The following is a 23,186-nucleotide window of genomic DNA, read 5'->3' as shown; positions in this document are numbered from 1 at the left end:
TTCAGTATTATTTTACAGAATCAAGTTATTTTGTTAAATTCCGCTACTATTACCATGTATGAGAAACAAATGTTCAATCATCATGGAAATCTGATCATCTGATCTGTTACTGGAAGCGTTACGACCTCCTATTGGTGATCAAATTCTGACTGTTATTGACTCTACGCCCATATTGCGACACGTGTTTTGCCTCTATTGAGTCATTATTAGACAGCTCGGACATAGCTTGGAAGCCTAGTGATGACTGTTCAGTGAGGCTCAGTTTGGTCGCGGAATTGAACAAAATAATGTAAAATCCATAGAGTATTTTCTTTATGAATGAGCTAATATTATTCATATTCAAAATAGATCAATGATTTCAAACAGGAATCAGAGTTACAACATCTATCTGTAAAGCTTCAATCGAATCATTCGCTTGTAAAACATATCACTGATTCAGGAAACTCAAAGGAGTCGCATTCAGACAGGCGGGAACTCAGCAAATATTTCCGCTGAATTACCTCCCACCAGATCAACAGAAAGATGAATCGTGTCTTCATTGTGTGACATGGTTGTATATTTATAATGCTATATATACAGCTTTGCTGTCTCACATGAAAATACATGTCCGTACGTGTGTTGCCACTTGAGCGAACTTACTCGGAATGATAAAGTTATTGTGATTTTTTGTGACAAATACGAGTATTGTGGAAACTATTTAATTTCAACTTCCATACAACAACAGTGTACAATACAATAACCGCTAAAAAATATATTACTTTGCTATACATTTTTTATTTAACTTCCTTCTAATATTCTAGTATACGTATAAATTATAAAGTGTTACATGCATACAAAATTAATCTAATCTTAAATTAAATTCATCAACATTTTGTGGGAAGTGGCAAGAGTTTTACCGACAAGAGCGCGGTTCTTTTATTTTTTTATAGCATAGGGGACAAACGTTTTTGCGGCTCATCTGATGGTAAGTGATTACCGGCCCCCATGAGCACTCGTAACAGCAGGGGAATTGTAAGTGCGTTGCATAAATGAGTACTACTATAACAGACTGCACGGACGACAAATAATTTTATAAAGCCAATGCAATGAGGCAAAGCGAGCTTTTTTATGTAAAAATATGAGTAAATCTATCAATTGTAAGGACTGAAAAAGATATCATCTAATCATACATGAGTATTAATTGGTATAAACAATTTACGATGTTGTAACTACGAAGAATAAAAGTATGACCATGAAGAATGGTAACGCATGAAGGATACCATCATCAGATGGGCTACAAAGTTTTTATCATTTGACTCACATAAAAAAGTATTAAAACAATAATATTCTAATTATACGTGTAATTAAAATATAACATGAATACTGCCCCTATGTTTACAATAAATATTAATCGAGTTCGGTTGACTGTAATGATATTTCGCTTCGAGTAACAGTTGGTATTGTCATGCAATTTGAGTGCTATATGTAATTGTATGTACGTCTCATATACACAATTTATTACTACGCCTATAGATAACATCACAGATATTTTTCTATTAACAGACTACACAGAGCAGACAAAATATATATCCAATTAAACTGTATTTTTTATGTGAAACTAGCTGGACCCCGCAATTTAATCTGCTTTATTTTGAAATTAAATTCAGCTTTAGTCATGAAAAGCTAACAAACAGACAGGCACACATTCGTAATATTAGAATAAATACAAGATGTCTTTACTTATTCTAAACCTACATAGTAGATATTATAATAAACAGACAAGTAAATTATTATTGGGAATTAAATCTTACCATAAGGCTAAGTTTGTCTAACAAGTTATATTTATGTCCACTGAATAAATCTACCGAGAAAGCACTTTAAGAAATTCTTTAGTATAAGGTATTAATATTATTTTCTAAAGCGTTATTTTCTTAGAACGAAACTGTAAACATAGGAAATTAAAAAAGCTATTTCTCTGCCAGTTCTGCACTGATTTCTTAACTAATATATTTTTACGTTTTCCCAAAGAAGCTACCGACCCACCTTATGATAAGTAACTGTCGCCTATATACATGAACAGTACTGATCATCGGGCATCATGTTATCATGTGACAACGTGATACTCATCACTATAAGATGTCACACCTCTTATTCTGTAATATCACTATCTAAATTTACCCTATAATCGATACACAGCTTATAAAGTAAGCTGATTGGCGTCTGAAATAGGTAATAGTGAGGTACTCAGCAGGTGACTTTCGTAGTATTGTCTCACTACCAGTTTAAGTTTAATAAAAAACCAGTACAATTCACACTAGACTATGAAACTGAGCTAACCAGAGCTTGAGTTATGGATACATTTTTTTTTGGAATACATACATGATGTACACTCAGAAAAATATAAACAATTATACACATGAATACATCGTGTGATGAATCGGACCCTCAACCAGGGGAAGTAAGGCGGTGTGCTATTTCACTAAACCACCGCGGCTGCGAAATATTTATCTCGAAATAAAATAAAAATCGAAATTAAAAAGTAACAGCAAACGATATCAGCGTGTAGCGTTGCAAAAAAAGCAAGAAAATATGAACGAAAAGACCATCAGTTGATCGGAAGTACAAATATTTACAATTATCCACGTTCCTCGATGTAAAATTCTTTTGCTTTAAATTAGAATATTTATTTATGGCTAGCAAACACCAGTGACTTAGTTGGCGTGACAGTATTTATTTTACTAATATTTTGGAAACGAACGGAAAGATTCGTTGTACTTGAGGTAAACAAGATCTTATTGTAATAATTAGATATTACATTACATACAACATTCAATACTTAGATATTACAAACCACAAATATTTGTTTTCTGCGTATATTAAATGGTTAGATTTCTGACTGCCCCAAAAATGGAGCACATTTTATTTGTAAGTTTCGTGATATGGATTTACATAATTCTTTAAATATATAGTAATTTATATAATACTTTGTCATGTTGGATCTATATAATAAACAATATTTTTTTCTATATAATAAAAAATAATTCTTGTAGATAAACTGTTCAGGAACAAACAAATAAACCTGACAACTAACACAGCGACAAAATGATTAAGTGCTTGTACTAATGGTACTTTGTTGATGACCTATTACACTTACACGTATATATACCAACTTAAACATATATTTTTGTAAATAAATACATTCAGAAAAACTATACACATTAATACAAACTTTTAAATTAGGCGGAGGTCGAACTCGCTACCATTAACTGTAGCAATGTGTTATGTGCCGCCAGACGACCGAGCTCGTTCCGGGAGTTAAAGGTAAAATCTACTTACGATTGATGAGGATCGAATCTTGTATCAGGTGGTGCACGAGCTCCAATTAGACACATGGTGGAGTCCTGAGGGGCAAGGACCCTCATCTGCAGGGTCGCACGCGGGTACCACCACCGTCGCTCTTCTATGGCAACTGCTACCTGGTTAGAATTACAAGTCTTTTATTAATTTATTGTCCACTTATTAAGATAGATTCTGTTTTGACAAGATGCCTACAAATACTAGTTTTTGTTATCGTGTCACAAACATCTAAAGAAAATTCATCCTCACACTTTAGAACCTAAATGTTGTTTCAGCGAGTGTTCGAACAGTGTTCACTAATTACTACTGCGAATTCGATTGCTTTGTAATGTGTGTTTTATTTTGATTTTTTTTATTTGTGTATGAATCTACTCAATATTACCGTATTGTTATGATATGGTGTGAGCTATTATCAATTTTAGTCTACTACATTTATGACTTTTGACCAAAGTTAAAAAGGAATGGGTCATATACTTTAATAAATTTAATAAATTAATAAATATAAAATTTAATAAGTAAGATATCAATTGTCTATATTCTGAATATGTTGTTATTATTGTTATGAGGTTGTAAGTTCTAATCTGGCTAATACAAAACACCAATCTCAAACTAAGAGACGGGGGTAAGGTTGGAGGATTAAGGGGTTAAGGATTCAAAATATACCGAGCGAAATATGGGTATTATCAACTATTGGAGTCACCACAACATCGACAGTTGACAATGCATCTGACTACTCCATCTGGGATACCAGACCAGACAGTAAGTGTATGTGTGTTATTCTTATTAAAAACAATATAATATTTGCATACAAAATAAAGTTCAACAGCGAAGTTTTGAAAGAGTTTTAAAGTAAAATTGCCTAATTATGTCTCATCTCCACATGCAAATTAAATTCACAAAATTAGCTTCTGTCTCTAAAGCCTACATCTGAATTGGTATAAAACAAGCCTATTCAAACGATTTCGGATGGAATTGCCGGAATTATAGGCGGTCTTAAAAGCACCCTTTAACCGTCAACGAATTTCCTTTCATTAAAGGGCACGTTAATTAAACCCAACGTTATTGCCAATGAGATTATGTCGCGAGATATCATTCATGTACGAAAAACCATTTAAATTTGTTTAAATTCGAAAACACTATGAACAAATAAAGACATGACCGCTGTAAAATCTGATAAAGCATATTCAGTTAAACTCTGAAGTTTGCTATTTATAAAGCTACTCGCAATAGATAAATGTATAACTCAATATATTTAATCAGATTAATCGAAGAATATCTTTAAATGGCTATAAATATCAATGAAAATACTAATAAATATATTAAATAAAATAACTTTAACTCTTAGTAAATACTTACAGGTTCACATTGGCATTACAAAAATACCTCAAAATAATTTATTATACGGAAAAAAACTATTTTAATTTCTTTTATTAGATACCTGATACGTGTTTATCCTTTTAACGGTTGTTACGATGAAAAAGTCAATACTATTCTTGGATATATCTAAGAAGCATTTATGTAAATCTCATATAGATTGAATATCATACTAGATTGAAATAAATGGTTCATAAATTAATCATTAATCAATTATAACAATAAATTTAACCTGTATTGTTTTTAAATTAAATTTATTACTTCACTTAATAAATTTTTAAGAAGCATTTCTTTAAATCATTTATGAACATACGAGTTTTACATATAAAAATACGTGAGTATTTTAAATTTATTTTACGTTAAATTGGCATAGAAAAATTAGTTACAAGCGTATTTATAATTCTAAATTCATCATAAGTTCATTACGTAATATACGTACGAGACCAACACGTGTAACATGTGTATTTAGTACATGCAGTGTAACATGTTAGCTATATTATTAGCATACCTCTCATAAGAAGAGGACTAAGCAAATTCTATACAATATTTAACTTTAACGTGTAAGTTATAACTCGGCGGCATAGTAATTAAGCTTTGTAAACGCTATTTCAATTTCACGCCAGCTGATTCATCAGACTGTAAAATAAGGGGTTTAGATGCAACTTTCATGGGACATTGTAATCTATCGAGTTATATGGTTTACTATAAAATTGTACATTATAATAATAAATAACAAAGCGGCATGTTATGGCATTATATGAGTATCTCATTATTAGTAGAGAGGTTCTTAATAAATTCTATTTTTATTTGTAAAAAATAATAATTATAGTTAGTAAAAAATATTAATAATAATATTCACACAACGTCATCCAATCCCATGGTAAACAGAACTTGTATTATGGGTACATAAAAAATAGTTTGATTTTTATATTGTAATTACATAATAGCGGTAGATTAAAAAAAATGTAATGACTATTCAAAAGTGCTTTTTTTATAATAAATGATTTTCAATTACTATTCTATAAACAATGTACATAGAAAACACCTAGAGCGATAAAAACAGTCATACTCATGAATACCTACAAATGTTTGCACCGTGCGAGGAATCGGATCTGCGACCATCAGACGTAATGCGGTGTGCTAAACTAGATCACCAAGGCCGTCATAATATTACATCGTTATAATATTACAATATAATTTTGTAATTAATTATATTTTCACGTAGTACTAAAAATTCGTAAATTTCGTTAAGCTGTTGGATTCTTACACATTCATAATTTAAACATTATCACAAAATTCATGTACAATATTAGTAGTTACTTGCCCAAATCAAGATTTTTGTGTTGCTATTTTTTCCCTATCGTCCAGTTCAGTCAATAGATTTAATTGAGAAGAACTGGCACAAAAACCAATATTTTTTTATAATATAGTTTCTTAACATTTTTTACTTGTTTAGGTGTCTGTATGTAACATTAAATGAAAGTCCGGTACATGAATTTTTACTACCCTGCACGTTTCTATGTCAAATAAGTTTTATTGTCCGATACATATACAAGAATACTGGGTATTAATAATGATTACTTAATAATATCAACTCTAACAATTTGACTCTGTAATTACTACTATTATTACTCGAGAATATTAATACTATTGGTACTCACATCAAACATGAGTACGACAATTAACTTCGTGCCATAGCAATTTCATTTTAAGATGTTAAATGAATATTATATCCACATGCTGCGTTTATTTGATCAACATATAATTACAAGTATGAAGCTGTACAGTTATATATGACGTATGTTCTCCATCGAGAATATGAAATCAAATAATATAAAATATGACTGAGGTTTGTAAATATTCTGCAGAATTTTTAACCATATTTAAATTATATATATATATATATATATATATAGCTAAGCGGTAGTTAATTTTATTTTACTAGTGTATTGTATAGTACTCGTTCCTATTGTCTAAATTTAATTTAATCATAATTAATTGAATTTTTACGTTATTAGGAGTCTCATACATCTAAAAGTAACTCTATAATTTATTAAATTATTGTATATTATAACGGCAATAATAATACATACTACATATTAATATAAGATATTAATCTGCAATAAAACATATTATTTTAAAGATCTTATTATATGATCTTCTTATCATCTCTTTTACCATATAATATAATATCTTTAAAAGACTATTTGACTATAGACTAATATCTGGATAATAAATCTGTCAATATCAAATTAGTTATCCGTATATTGTTTTTTTTTATTTCATTAGAATTGCAAACAAGATTACGTTAATATTGACAGTAACATTTTGTATTTCACTGAATTAAACAAGAAACGTTATTATACAAATTAATAACAAATTTGATGTAATATATAATTTTTTTATCGTTACAACAGAAAAGTACGGAATTCACCCACTTAAAAACAGTTGTTACTGCTTTTGAATTGTTTAAAATTGGTCTTTTTGAAAAAAATATTGAGATAATAGTAGGACAATTAATGACTAAATATAATTTATTTCCTTTTATTGACCTTTATAACATATTTATTATTCTTACATATTATTACTAAGGAACAGTACAGTACTATTTTTTTAACTTAACGTAGTAGTATAGTTTTTATTTCCACCTATGTACTTAATACTTTATATAGACAACCTCGGTGGTATAGCGGTCTAGCACACCGCTTCACATCCGATGGCCGCGGGTTCGATTCCTCGCACGGCACAAACATTTGTATTCATGAGTATGATTGTTTGTATCGGTCTGGGTGTTTTCTATGTATAATATGTATGTATTTACGAAAAAAAATCTATGTATATGTATCAGTTATCTAGTATCCATAACACAAGCTTCAGCTAGCTTAACTAGGGACTAGATGGCGCTGTGTGAATTGTCCTGAGATTATTATTATTATATCCACTTAATACATTACTACTTGAAATTATGCTATCTAACAAAAGTACTAAAACTTACTTCTTTATGCAGTAATCGGACGTGGAAGCTAGCGACGTCGCTCACCGGTTCGCCTGCCTCCGTCACATAGTAAACGAGAAGAGAACTGACTGGCGCCATGTCTGCTGTCACTGGGAATCTGCAAGTAATATATATAATGTAAGGCATACATTTATTGTTACTTATTTCTATAGAATTGGTAAATGAAAATGACAATTTAAAATTATTAATCGGTCAGAGAACACCAAGCGCCCTTGGCTTTTATTATTGTTTATCTTATTCATAGTATAAACGCGAAAGTTTGTGAGTATAGCTGAATGTTTGTTACTCTTTTATGAAAAAACTACTAAATGAATTTTGATGAAACTTAGTATAGTTATAAACATCAAAACAATACATAAGCTATAGCCATATCATGCGGGTGAAACCTTGAAAACAGCTAGTATTTATATACAATTCTAACTCAATTTTATTTCATTCATCCTATAAGTCATCTTCGACTTATAAAGAGACTTACTTAAATGAAAGAGGTAATGATATAGATACTTGTCAGTTAAGGAGAACAACATGTCATATACGATGTGAACACGATAGAGTAATTAGTTACATCTACCTCCCCCAGATCCGCATCATTCCACTTTGTTAATATTTCATCCTGCATTCTACTGTACATGTAACAATTAATCTATTTAAACTAATTTTATAATGAAAACTGATTATATTTTCTTTTGTCAAAAATGTATTAAATGTTTATAAAATCTTTCAACTATAGAAAGGAATTAACGAGAAACATCCGATGGATATTAGTTTAAACCAATTAGAAAACCCTACTGGGTTTGTTATAAAACAATTATGTACATGGTAGAACCATATTTTTAAACTTTCATGTTTGATGTACATTATTTATATTATTAACCGGGTCCTAACACGAATAATTTTATGGCAAATATAGGTCTCGACGGCCACCTAGTCGCTATGGCTCCAGTCAGCTCATGACGACCTCATACTCATCTTATCATCCTTAACTGATGCCCCGCTAGCGTATACCGTTAGCGCAGGCGGGTGCACCATTCCATTATCATCCATAAAAAAAAAACTATACACACTACCTATTATCCATAAAATTATTCGTGTTAAAACCCGGTTAATAATATAAATAATACATGCAATAAATTTGCATTCCGTATAAATTTATTGTAACTAGAGATTAAGTTTAAATATTTTGGTGATATGGTCAAGTTAAAAGTTCACAAGCCATATATTGTTCGCTATGGCTCACCGAGGAGTCGTGTGGGTTGCCAGGAATTTTTCTCGTCCAAACAGTTACGTTGGGAGTCATTTATTGCATTAGTAAGACACTGTGGTTACGTTCTCGTTTTTATATAATATACTACGCAATATATAATTTTACATATCATTTATATAGTGTAAAAAAATATCGGCGTTTGTTCTTTTATATCTTATATATCGTGACAGATTTTAATGAGAATGTGCCGACGCACCTTTATATATTTATGTATTTTGTCTAAAAAATATAGAAAAATATATATGACATTGTCAATTCTTGTTCTGGTTTATTTTTTTGTATATCTTTATTATTATGTTTGCAAATTATATCTACCAGTATATATATACATTTTTCAAGAGAACTTAAGCAATAAATAGAGTGATTCAAAAAGAAGTTTTATCTGTCTAATACATGCGTGTTGTAGTATAGAAATAGCTCAATAATTCAAAGATTTGTAATGCATCAATATTATAAATGCGAAAATATCAGTTTGTCTGTTAAATAACAGCATAAAGATCCGTTTATCTTAAGAAAAGACGTGAAAATAGATTGTAGGACAAAATGGACATAGGCTATTTTATCTCAACAGAAAGCAGACAAAGTATAGAGTAAGAGCTAGTATTATAAATGCAAAAGTTTCTGTCTTTGTGTTACCTTTTCTTAAGTGGCTTAACGCCGTTGGGATCCCAAATGAAATTTCACGCAAAGATATATTATGTATTAAGAGGTCGGATATAGGCTATTTTTTATCTCAAAATAAAGTAGATAAATACGCTAATAAGAGCTAGTGTAATATATGGTTAATATTATTCTAAGTTCATATTGCTGTTTATATATTAAACAGGCGTTATTTTTAGCAAAGAAATAAAGTTAAACAAATAAATACAACATACAACACTATAAGCCATTTATTACTTTTTCTACGAATCCATACCATTTTTGAACACCGTACTTTTTCACCAATATTTTAGTATGCACTGTACTGCAAATATAAAAAAGAATATTGCACACAATAGTTCCGTGTCATGCGGAGTGTGTAATAAAAATACGATATCGAAAATCTGTCAAATTCCTATCCAGTGGTGAATGGCGCATGAAAATATCAAAGGCTTGTTCGATACTCGAATATCATGTTGTTACATTTAATCCAATTGTGAACTTTCCGGCCTTTGTCACGAGTGCTGTACAGACAAACGGTGACCAACTCTTACAAATACCTTTTTAGGATATTTCCGATATTTATTTTTGATGGATTTATTTCTATTTCTTCTACATTGCATGAACATATCAAAACCAATATAATGTTGTTACATTTAAGACAATTGTGAACTTCTGTCATGAGTGTCAAATACCATATTAGGACAGTTCCGATATTAATTTTGGATGATAGTTCTTCTCATAAAGGAAAATTGCATTTTGATGTTTGGTCGTCCGTTATCCTTATATGGATATGAGAATTTTTTTCTTTTAACCTTTTCTATTTAACTTAATGTGTAGAAATAAAAGTTGTATTTTACATTTTAACTAATACGCGTGAAAATAGATTTTTGTCCGTCTAAGTTGTGAATTTATGGTCACACTACATGAGACTGGAACTCATTAAATGGTACACGGACGTCATGCTGTGTATTCAAATGACGTATCTCCCCACAGCAAGTATATGCACTTGGGAGCAAATAACTTGACACTGATTGTTGTGATGTCACAGTTTGTGTACCTACAATGAGGAGTCGATATTGATTGCTAATATATACGTATAATTAGTAAATCGCGGGATTTATAGGTAAGTACAAATAATGAACGTGTCAAATTTAAAACAGTGCTTATAAATAGTTTTTATTTATGGATGATAATGGAATGGTGCACCCGCCTGCGCTAACGGTTTACGCTGGCGGGGCACCAATGGAGGATGATAAGATGAGTATGATGGTGTTGTATATGGTCAGGTCAGTTAGCCCATCATGACAAATTCACCAAGAATTTTAGCGACAGTTTCCAGAGAGAACCGCGTGGAGGTCAACCTGACATGGTACATTGCTAGCAGTAAGATCATCAGCGATTCACATCAGAGATGACCATATTACTAACAATCCCCTTAAGCGGGGGGCTCATAAATAGTTAGACATATGTACTCGTATGTATACCTATTTGCAATTAGAATATACTGCTTACTAATATTTTAAATACGAAAATAAAGTCTATCTGTATAACTGTTTGATACATTTTCGCGACTAAACGGTTGAACGGATTTTATTGAAATAGCTTATACATACATAGCTAATGTCTAACTATGTGTGTAAGCAATAGTATAAGTAATTTAATTAAAATCCAAATAACACGAATATTCCTTTAAATCAATTCCTTTAAAAGTAGCAAAAATTGGGCAGTTAGATACATGCATATTTACAATTGGAATATATATGAATACTATCTGTTACACGGGACTTCGTTTGCATAAATTTTCGTCCCATACTTTACCCCCGGTTCATTTTTCATTAAGATTCGTGAAAATATGATAATTAAATAGACAACCAGACACACTTCAGATTTCATCTAATACAAATATAGTAAATGCGATTAGTAAGTAAGAACAAATCTAAATATTGAATTAGGGTTAACTCAATTGTGGCCGAAATTTCATCATTTCAAATTCTACGTATATAAATGGTTATGAAGTGTTACAGATTTTTAGGGTTGATATAATTTACTGAACATGGTCCCTATAGGTATAGGTAAACAAAAAATACGAACGAACAGAATTGGTGAAAACCCTGTATGACCCGCGAGGATCATTCATCAAAACCACCATAATCTTGTTCCCTCGCCGACATAGATACATTGAACGATATTTTGTATTCATTTATTCGTATGTTTCATATTTTTATTATAGTGCATAGAACTGAAATGGATTATTCCCATTTAAAAATAATGTAGTTTCTATAAGTGAAGAACTGTTAAACCACTAATCGAAATAACAGAAATGGTATAGTTTATTAAATTGTATTACCATATTTTTGAATAGAATGTGGTAATACGTTTTATTAGAAAAGGCATATACTTGTATTTCAGTACGTATTAGATATACCACAATCATCATAGAGTACTTTGTTTTTGATAACTGCAATATATATATAACACATATAGAAATAGCTGAGATTGACATTGACTTTGTAAAGTATCCGAGAAAATAAAAATCACTATCAATGATAAAATAATATATAAAAATATTGATATGCATAAGCATTACTATAATCTTCGTTACACGAAGTTAGGCTGTAAACATAATGCGGTATTTAATGTGCTACAAATAATAAAATAAACATATTGCAATAATGATTTTTTACTCAATACGGCAGTTATAAACAAAGAAAAGATAAATAAACGCCAGCAGCTGAGTCAAGTATTAATTCCACAAAGTAAAGCGGAGTGACGATAAAAACTTTATTCAACAACAGCTCCCGACAACTTCAACGAAATGGGTCAAAATTTAAGAACCCACTTCGGACGTTTCGCAAAATGCATATAAATCACAAGGAATAAACTTTACAGTGTCGGCAGACATTTTTATGGTTCTTTTTCCAATTTCAAAACACAGAACTTTGTTTCAAACACAGAGGCTGTGTGTAAAGAATTACGAATAAAAGTTCCAACACAGTGACGCTGTTGGTAAACGTTCGGCTTGGCGGCAAATCTTAAGCGGACATTAAAACAGCTTTTAGAGGAAATTAAAAAAAAAACAGAAGAAGCGCAATCTCGATTATCTGGGTAACAGTGACGAATTGTGGATAGTTAAAGGATGGTACTCGGTGAAAATAAAGTACTTAAGATTTAAGATGTTTTGTAAATATCCATACAGCTTAACAAGTCCTTATCTAAGGTAGAGGTAAGTGCGTCAAGTCGTCTGCGTAAGTACCTCTGTCTCACTAACTTCAGCCGCCAAGCAGCTTGTGGATGTGTTTCAGTAGAAGGATGTAATAAGACAGTAAAATTAGACGTCTACAAGACAAGCCATGAGCGGTATCTCGGGCGTCACATGACAACGTGATGTCCGCAGTGCTGTTCATGTATATAGGCGACAGTTACCACTTTATTTAACATTAAGCTTGTTTGCCTTTCCCATTACAAAAAAAAATAAAAAATATTATATATATATAATATTATATATATATATTAACATCTTTTAGTTAAATATTAAATATAAGTACACAAACGATAATAAAATGAGTAATTGTAGCTTATACAACATATCAAATCGAATTAAGTTCATTCAATTAATAATTCATATATTTTCAGATAGATTTGTATACAGACATATATATTATACATTTTCAATGGGTTTTGATTAACAAATATTGCAAACTTTGGTATAAAAACCATTAGTCCAAAACAGACTATATTTGTCGCGTACAAAAACTGATGAAAACGATCAATGGATAACTTATATAGGGGCAGAAGAGAGTCACGAAACTTTTGTCCGACATAAAAAAAGGATAGCCCCTGCCAAAGTTCCCTAAATACCAAACTTTCTCGTATACAATCATGAACTTTGCCGACAGTCGATAATTAGCCTGAATCCAGTATGTAGGTAATTAAAATCCCTAAGCGATGATTGAACAAAACAAAAAGTGTAAATAATATAACCGTAATATATATAAAAGTATACTTACAGATGGGGGTTTTTTATATTGAATGATAACTTAATGGAGGACGCACCTGCACCAATGGCAAACACCAGTGGAGGATGATAAAATGAGTATGAGGTCTGGTCAGTTAGCCCATAGTGGCAAATTAACCAGTAATTTAACATAATGGTTTCCAAGGGAACCGCGTGGAGGTCAACCTGACATAGTATGTTGCTAGCAATGGGGTTATATATATAATCTACATTGCTAATAATACTTAGGAGTTAGTCAATTGTCAACATCTATTTTGCATGAATTTCAATATAACATATTAATCTATATTTTTTTATGTTGGATTTATCAGACGTAAAACACTGTAGTTTATTTAGCGGAATGATTCCAGTAATGAGTTCCAGTTTTATTCATTTCATATTACTAGAACTTTCAAATATTCTCTGTTAATTTCGCCAATGCACTGTTGTTATAATACACATTTTATTTGTTTTGTTTATTATCTGTGCGCGGAATAAAAAGTTATTACTAGTATTCACTCATTCATTTGTCGTAAATTACTTTTTATATACTAATACACTTCTTTTTCATAAAAATCTAAAATGCAAAACAATCCGGACTGATTCAAGACTGGTGTGATGGGAAGTGGAACATCTACATAAGCGAAACATTAAGTTTATATGTGGCGCTTATGGTACATTCTTTATCATACCGGTGAACTAATATACTCTGTTATTTTATTGCTATATCTCACCCCTAATCACGGCTTACAAATAAAGCTGCTTGACTGCTACAGTAAGTGAGAAAAATGGTACCCACACAGTCGACTTTGTACAAAGTTTACTTTTTCGAATTATTATTATACTTACGTATAATTGAATCGGCATAAGTCAGTATTGTTGGCAGGGATAGGAGCAGGTACAGCCGCCCAATGTACAGCTCGTCCTCCACTTGTAACAGCCGCTAGAAGGCGCTGTCGGCACCCGCAAGATGACCATACACTTGCACTTGCTATTCCGCCGGCCTGTTGTAAAAATAATAGTAAATATTAAATTCCTAGATCATTATTGAAGCGAGTTGTTATATACTTGATACGAATTCGTGATTAAAAATTTTAATCACGAATTCGTATCAAGTATCAAAGTAATTAAAATAGTTAAAATCCGAAGTCATCTAGAAGTGGGTTAGGTTTTTTATGAGACAATAAATCAGTAAGAAATGCTAACCTACCGTTCAGTAACTGCTGCATTTACGAAATCTGGAGTTCTAGTTTATCTAATGGCTTTTAATACATCAATTACCATATATATCGTGCTCTTATATTAAATAGTTATTAAGGATTGAAAGTGGCTACAGATGGTTTGTTTTACATAATACTAAACTATTGTCATATGTACATTTTTAAACTTGGCTTAACTCACTATTTATATTTTAGAGTTAGTAATAAGTTAACAATTTCATTTATTTCATATTAGCTGTGCCCGCGGTTTCATCCGCATGAAATTATACAGCTTATTTATAATTCCGTATTTATTATATACATAAGCAATTTTACTATAAAGTGTCTGAATCAGGTCGCTAGTTTTTACGTGAAAAATAACAAATATCCAACCAGCCATACTAAGAAATTTTCATAATTAAAATATTAGTAAAATTATTTAGACTTGATCATTAGAGAAATTAGGATTTATAGATACCATTACTTACTTATATCTCTGTTGCTAAGAGTATATGTGCTTATATGATATTGAAACATAGTTATTTAAAGATTTATATAAGTAAATTGTGTTTTATTTAACAAATAATCGTTTACACTATCTTTTAAAAGTAACAAAGTAAGAAAACTAACTCCCGTGCTAGTAGAAATTATGATACGGCAAGGTAATGAGAATTTTGACATAGTATAATTACCTGCAATGGAGTCGGCAAGTTCTCAACCAAGAGATAGCACTTCGATGTTGAGTTCCAACGGCGAATTCTCTCTTTGGCGAGGACATAATGCGTCTCTATCTCTTTCCCTTCCACAGCGACTAGCTCCGCCTGAAATAGAAGAAATTTGTAAACTAACAGTAAAATAAAATATTATATCTTCTTCAATAGCAGTCTTCAATTGAAAACTATGCTTCTATATAACAATAAAAAAAACAATATTATATGATTTTTATAATATGCCAGTAAAGGTTAAGACTGTCTGACAAATGTCATAAGAAACTATTAAGAGAAAATAAAAACTATGAAATTTAGGAAATACTTAAATATTATACGTGCCTATAGAGGCTACGGTAATCATTTACCAACAGATGATCATATGGATCATCTGTTGGTAAATGATTGTTTGTTGCTTGTTTGTGTGCCAAGCACCATTTAGTTCCATAAATATAATTATTACGCGTACTAAGGAACAAGTAATTAATGTACTTATTTTGCTTTTAATTTATAAGTAGGTCTAGAGATGTATAGTAATGGAATATTTCCATGAGAGATGAAGAAGAGTCTTTTATCCGTCCAAAGAACCAACCTCTGCGTGGTTTAGAAATAACATATAATATCTCACTAAGCAGACTTATGCTATAGGTACTAGAGAACTGACATAGTGTATTTATAAATATATTTTTTGTAAATACTTATATAATATATATATATAAAAATCACCCAGACGGATATAAACAATCGTATTCATGAGAACAAAATGTTCGCACCGTACGCGGAATCGAACCCGCAACCTTCGGTGTATCAAAGTAAAACAGTGTGCTAAACTGCATGTTAGTATATACATAGGTATTTTTTAATACATAACCACAATAAAGCTAACGCTATGTTTAGTTTAATTGCATTTTAGAGCATTCTTTTGAGGCAGTTTGGAGGATCGCCAAACTCAGCGCATTAGAAATGTGTCTGAAAGGATTTTTACTTGTTTACTTGTGCCGTAAAAGCTTTTGAGTGAACGTTACTTTCGGGACATAATGGCAGTAATAATCCATACTTCTAACATTATAAATGTTTTAAAGTGTGTCTGTCAGTCTGTCTAAATAGTTAAATGGATCTTAACAGAATTAGATGTGAAGATAGATAGTAGTGGAATATTATCTATAGTATATGATTAGTATAAAATATTTAGAAACATACAATTTTTGAAGTGAATTCTAGTCAGTTCCGGTGAAAAACAAAAATATACGCAATGTTTCAAAATTTATAAATAACTAAACACATACAGGATGATATGTATATGTGCATTTTATTTATTTAATATATTTTTGAGTTGGATATTCCAAAAACTTTCTTCTTAATGTACATTATTTAGAAAATTTATATATTATTAATTCAATTTTTTTTTATTATATTTTTTGTTAACTGATACTGTAGGATTCTAATGGCAAAACAAGTTTTCAAATCGATCCATTACATTCTGACCCTATTTAACAAGCAAATATTTCCTCTTAAAATTTATGCGGAAGAAACTTAATAGTAAATCATAGTATGCATGTAGAGTACAGTATTCAATACTGTTGCAACGTATTTCACAATTTATTTCGCCGTGTTTGTACAATATTCAGCTACTGTAAATCATAGATATTCAAATATTCCAGTTCCGCAAAAATGGGGGATGATATACGTAAAATACGGACACGTAACAGGCGCATCCGAGCGGAATTGCGGAGTTCAAGTATTATGCCAGGAATATACTGCCAAAATGATTTTTTTTACTATTTATGCGAACTATATATGTCCTGTTTCTTATATCTTATAAGATAGATCTTTATCTACTGAAATTCCGTTTTGAATTGAAAAATATGTGATACACTTCTGTAGTTAATATGAGGTAACAAATATACCTATTGAAAAGTTCTTATTAAATAAGGATCTTATATCAAAGAAGATAGAGTTCAAAAGGCACTCAAACGAAATGATGAGTTACAAGTAGTTAGTATATAAAGGATAGAAGGTTAGTTACAATGAACAGGATACTCTAGAAGAAATTACTTTGATATATAGCGTCATAACCCACTGTCCATAAATTATTTCTATCTCGACTAGTGGATCCTAAAAAAATCCAGTCTGATTGACACACAAAAAACATTATGTCAATTAAGTTATATTTTTTATCTATCTGAGAATTATATTACGACTATTTTAGTATATTTTAACCGTAATCTGTATCCCATTGCTGGGCTAAAGCTTGCCAAATGGCAACCTCAAAACTCCTCTATTTAGTACATGGACCGACCTGTGGCAATTCTATCATGACATTCGTTACGTCCATTTACCCATCCAATTACCCATCGTATGGTATCTAATAATTGAACTTCCATTTTAATAAAAAAGACCAATACTATTTTTATTTAAATAGGTCATAATAAGGACGATCTCGTTGGTATCGCGGTTTAGCATACTGCCTTACGTCCGATGGTCGCAGGTTCCATTCTTCGCATGATGCAAACACTTGTTTTGCACTCATGAGTATAAGTGTTTGTATTGACGTTGGTGTTTTCTATATATATTTATTTTTAAAATTATTTTTTGGTGCAAATAGAAATACAAATGGAAACATTCAATAAATACAAAATACGTTTCATTTTAGCATTACGCACTCACGTTGAACCTTTTACCATAGATGTCTATATCGTAAATGCCGAACCCCACGCGTGCTTCTGACTGATACGAAGTTTTATTACATTTTATTTTTATGTTTATTGAATTCTCTAGTATATGTAGAGGAAGGGGATATAAGGTTTTCCTGCAATTCAGTATCCGATTTGCTTTTTAACCCTGTGTAACAAGTTGATGATTTTATTTAGAAGCTCAAGTGGCGAATGTGTTTTCCTTTTTGGTTGTATCCTGTATTCCATTTGTAGGACTATATCTATCTTGTCGGATGTTATATTAAGTTATGTATGTAATGTAAAAATTAAAAGATCTTGGATTATATAAATATCAAGATTATTTAAAAACAATATAAGTTATACGCTTAATACGTAAGTCTTTTGCAGATTATGAACTTTCAAACCCATTAAAATTTTCCATTGAAATAATAATGTAAAAATACTTGATTCAATTGTAAATATACTCAGGTATTAATGAAACTGTTTATGTTTCTCTTTCTTTTCCTTTCTGATGTAATTGAAAACAGAAAGATGTAGGATTAATACAACACGTGTACACATAAAATATTGAAAATGAGCACCTTTAAAATTAAAAACCAAATTACAAATAAAAAAAAATTTACATCAGAATTGTTTTTATTCAAATATACAGATAATTATATAAAGATTTGGAGTTACATCATTATACAGGTATATTAAAAATCATTATATAAATTTTCTCTTCATTCTGACAATATAATTTTCACAAGTGAGATTGAAATGCAAACATTGAGTCCGCAATGATTTATTAGCAAAGGGAACAAACACCCATTTCGGTTCCAATAAGGGCAAAGGGTCAGAATTTATAAAATCTGCAGTATAAAAATACATTCTATGCATATAACCGGATTTTATTGGATTCAGATCAAATTATAAACACCAGGGACCATAAAAGAGGTCTGGCGCACTTCAAGGATTCAATATTCCAGTTGCTTTTATCGAAAACGAATTCTGTTCCAATAATTTCCGAAAGACTGGCCATAATTATTAGATGGAAAAGGTCTTCGTGTCTTGGACCCTCGTTCATTGCTAGAGGCATGAGCTAGAAGCGGACTATACAGACAATTTCTTAAGAAAATATCTCTCTATTTAATTTATGGGGAGACAGAAATCATATCAAGTATCATATATATATAGTATAATATATATACAGTCAAAACAAATGGTTGTTTTGCTAGGATTTTTCGTATTCTTTTTTTATTTTCAAACAGGGTGAAGTAACAATCACCTAATAGACTGAGAGCCGTATTATTAGAGATTTTAGAGTAGGCTTCTTAATTATAGAAATAATAATAATAATAACGAAAAACGTAAACCTTATAAACTAAATATAAAAAACCTTATAAAATATTCTACTATAGCGGATACAACGAAGTCCCAGTTACAACATTAAAACATCAAAAGAATTTATAAAATCTCTCTTAAATTCGAAAGTGTATGAGAATTTACCAACTCATACAGGTCTCAATTTACCAAGTTGAATTTTATTTCTTATAAAATTGAATATCATCATTAAACCAAGAAAGTCAAAGATATGTTAATCAGTTCGACTCTCGTAGAGATTTTTACTATATTCATGCCCCTTTTTATTATAATGCCGACAAACATGTAAAACAACAAAACGCAAATTTTTACAAGCTTATTTTACAAACTTGTTACCTTTCTGTTTTTATTAGCATAATAATATTTACCATTCAATAACGATATTGACTATGCAAATGGAATTTCTGTGTCCGTTGCTTCTATCCCTTTGTTCCATTTTGTTATCTGTATTTTTGCATTCACTGCAATACCGCCGTAATCTTGTGAACTGTGCTGACTATGGCAGGGGCCGTGCCAAATTTACTGGAAATGTACTTCAAAAGAAATCTGTTTGGTAAGGAAAGGTCTGGAAACGCGCGATGGTCATTCCATGCCAGAAAACTGGGGGATTACGGGTAGTGAGCAACTTTTACGATTTTATACTTTATGCCGTAATTAATAAGATTTAAATTCGTTTGCAGTTAATTAAGTTTATCTACCAAAAGTGCTAATGATCTCGTCTAGACACTCTTATTAGTGAAATTCTATGTTGTTTTGGAAAATTCTAATCTGAAATCAATGTGGATGAAATTATTTTGTTGGATAAACGTAGTCATAATGGTTGGATTTAATGAGAGTTGATTACAGGTTTAGAGTAACATGAATATTACGTTATTTTTTATATTTTACACTAGCTGTACCCGTGGCTTCGTCCGCGTGGAAGTTAAATTTATATTTCTAAAATATAAGAATTTTACTAAAATTAAAATAACCTAAGTTACTCCTTATTACATCAGCTACCTGCCAAAAAAAGTCCCGTCAAAATAGGTCCAGCCATTTCAGAGATTAGCCCGAACAAAAAGACAGACAGACAAAAATTTAAAAAAATGTTATTTTGGTGTATGTACCGTATTTATTTATATTAATGTAGTAAAAACCGATTATGTCAATATTACATCCAATCTAATATTCTATCCAATTTTATTTATATGTATAGATGTATAGACTATAATTTTTGTGGTACTGCTCTCAATAGATTTAGATTCCTTATTAGTAGAGGAGTTAATTAGGATTGCTAAGTAATCATACGTATTGTTTGTCAATTATGAGTATTACAGATTGGAGAAATCTAATAAAAATTATGGTACATTCTTGTTAAATAGTTTATTTTACATATAAAAAAATATTTCATATTTTGAAGAAAAATTAAAACTGCATAGTACTTGTATTGTGTTTAAATATAACACTAAAAATGAATGCAATAAAAATTATAAAACATATCAATAATGCATTCTACTATAATCTTTATAACCGTAACATAAGGTTCATGAAATATAGATATGACAGACATATGGATCCTCTTGTAGTAACTATGGACCCTTTTTCAAGCCATTACCCAGAGAATGGTGGTCAATTTACAGCTCATTTGTTTTCTATTGTTCTTTTATATTGTCCCCGTAACGGTGGTGTAGTGTTGGGCGGAAATGTTAATCTAAATGCTACAGCGGAGTATGGTACCATATCTACGAGAATCAGGAAAATACAGAATCAGTTATGGGTATTTGTAGCTTAGCTTTGTTTTTATGCATTAAAATTGTTGAACAAGACTGACCCCAGTGATTAGATTGTGGTAACTTTATACATATCATGGACCTTAGGATAATTATTTAATTATAGTTATAGCAAATTATCTAAAACTATACTCTTATAAAAAACTTGGGTCTTTAACGTATTGAAATTAGAATTCTCGAAATCTGATTAGTATTAATAAACCAATTATAATTGCATACCTATTGCAACTATAGGCTTATTGTTAATTATTTAATAGGTTTTTGACCTGGATATTGATATTCAAGCTCCTGTAGGAAAGGGGCATATATAAGTACAACAATTTGTTATTTAAATAATAATAATCTCAGGACAATTGACATAGCGCCATCTAGACCCAAGTTATGCTAGCTAAAGCTTGTGTTATGGGTACTAGATAACTGGTACAAATACATAGATATATTTTTTCATAAATACATACGTAGTATACATAATAAAACACCCAGACCGATACAAACAATCATATTCTTGAATCAAGTGTTTATGCAGTACGAGGAATCGAACCCGCGAGCATCGAAAGTAAGGCAGTGTGCTAAACCGCTAGACCACCGAGGCCGTCAATAAAAATATAATAAAAAATATACATTCAATTCATGCCAAAAGAATAGGATATGTAGATAACCGACTGATCCTACAGTCTTTTGAAACATGTTACAAACAACATAAAAATATTCCGTCCTACAACAAACTACTTTCGAGGGAATAACAAAAGAAAACACCATAACAACACTACCGAATCCTAATTATTGGGGAAAGGCGAAGAGTTTTCAGATTTTATTAATTGCATTCCCAAAGTTATTTATCCGTAAGTAAATCTCTTTTCGAGAAAGGATAAAGTTTGAGAGAAAAACACAAGCGAAGTTAGACGAGACCGGAGTGTCGTTGGGTGTAATGAGATTGATGGGAAAATTCTTAAATATATTATACAGCTTTATTTTAAGACGTCTATTGATTGTACTATGTAAAAATAATACATAATTCAATTAATCAAAATAATTTTTTGCTAACAGAAAGTCTAAACGTTCCTTTATTACATTTTCATAACTTATCGCACAAATGGATCGTAAAGAAATTTCACACGAAGACAGCATTACGTGACGAACTATTTGTCATTAAAAGGTATCAGTAATATTACTGATACAAAATATTAAAACATTTGATTATCATAAAGTATAGAAACTGGATTAACTAAACTATTTATTTCTTATTTAAATTTGAAAGTACAAGAATAGTTCCGTTAACTTAATCTATGTATACCTAATGCAGTAGATAGAAACTTTTTATACCTATACATAAGTCGTTAATATATTATTTATGTATGTGTATATTATTACAATAATACTGCTGAATATGACACACGATCAGTTAGTCCTGGTAAACTTGTTTATAGGTATTTGACCGCTGTAATAAGGGTTAGAAAATGGTAATGGATATTAAAAATTTATTGACTTCAAGATAAGACATGAAATATTAGGGTCTTCGTGTTAAGTATTCACAGATTTGGACACTGTATGGTACAATATATGCTATGTCTGCAGTGAAGCAAAATTATTCTGAGAGATGGCGGGCTCGTAGCATACTATGATGAATTCAGATATACTACAGCTAAATAAGGGCACGTCAAGTATTGCAATCATCACGATGTCAACTTTGAACTTTGCCTCTGTCCACCACATAATCAGGGACGTTATATATTCATTTTTATTTTTATTGACAGCTTCAGCGTTTAGAATATGGTCTTAATTCCGATGGTCGCGGGTTTAATTCCTTGCAGAGTACAATCATTTGTATTCATGACAACGAATGTTTGT

The 23,186-nt window shown here is 30.8% G+C and overlaps 1 protein-coding gene across 1 annotated transcript in view; it reads right to left on the bottom strand.

The window, feature by feature from the left end:
- The window catches only part of LOC131852023 (C3 and PZP-like alpha-2-macroglobulin domain-containing protein 8), a 126,933-nt gene that overhangs the window by 29,725 nt on the left and 74,022 nt on the right, over positions 1–23,186 (bottom strand). The window contains exons 7-10 of the mRNA XM_059202593.1: positions 15,518–15,646; positions 14,476–14,630; positions 7,706–7,823; positions 3,316–3,455 (exon numbers count right to left, since the gene is read on the bottom strand). Of these exons, the coding sequence (XP_059058576.1) occupies positions 3,316–3,455; positions 7,706–7,823; positions 14,476–14,630; positions 15,518–15,646 (542 nt within the window). The remainder of the gene's footprint in view (positions 1–3,315; positions 3,456–7,705; positions 7,824–14,475; positions 14,631–15,517; positions 15,647–23,186) is intronic.

Source organism: Achroia grisella, unplaced genomic scaffold, assembly GCF_030625045.1.
Source record: "Achroia grisella isolate CSIRO2021 unplaced genomic scaffold, CSIRO_AGI_Agris_v1 utg821, whole genome shotgun sequence".
Lineage (NCBI taxonomy): Eukaryota > Metazoa > Arthropoda > Insecta > Lepidoptera > Pyralidae > Achroia > Achroia grisella.
Note: the sequence above shows the minus strand (reverse complement) of the source record. Positions and strands in the feature narration are given on the sequence as shown.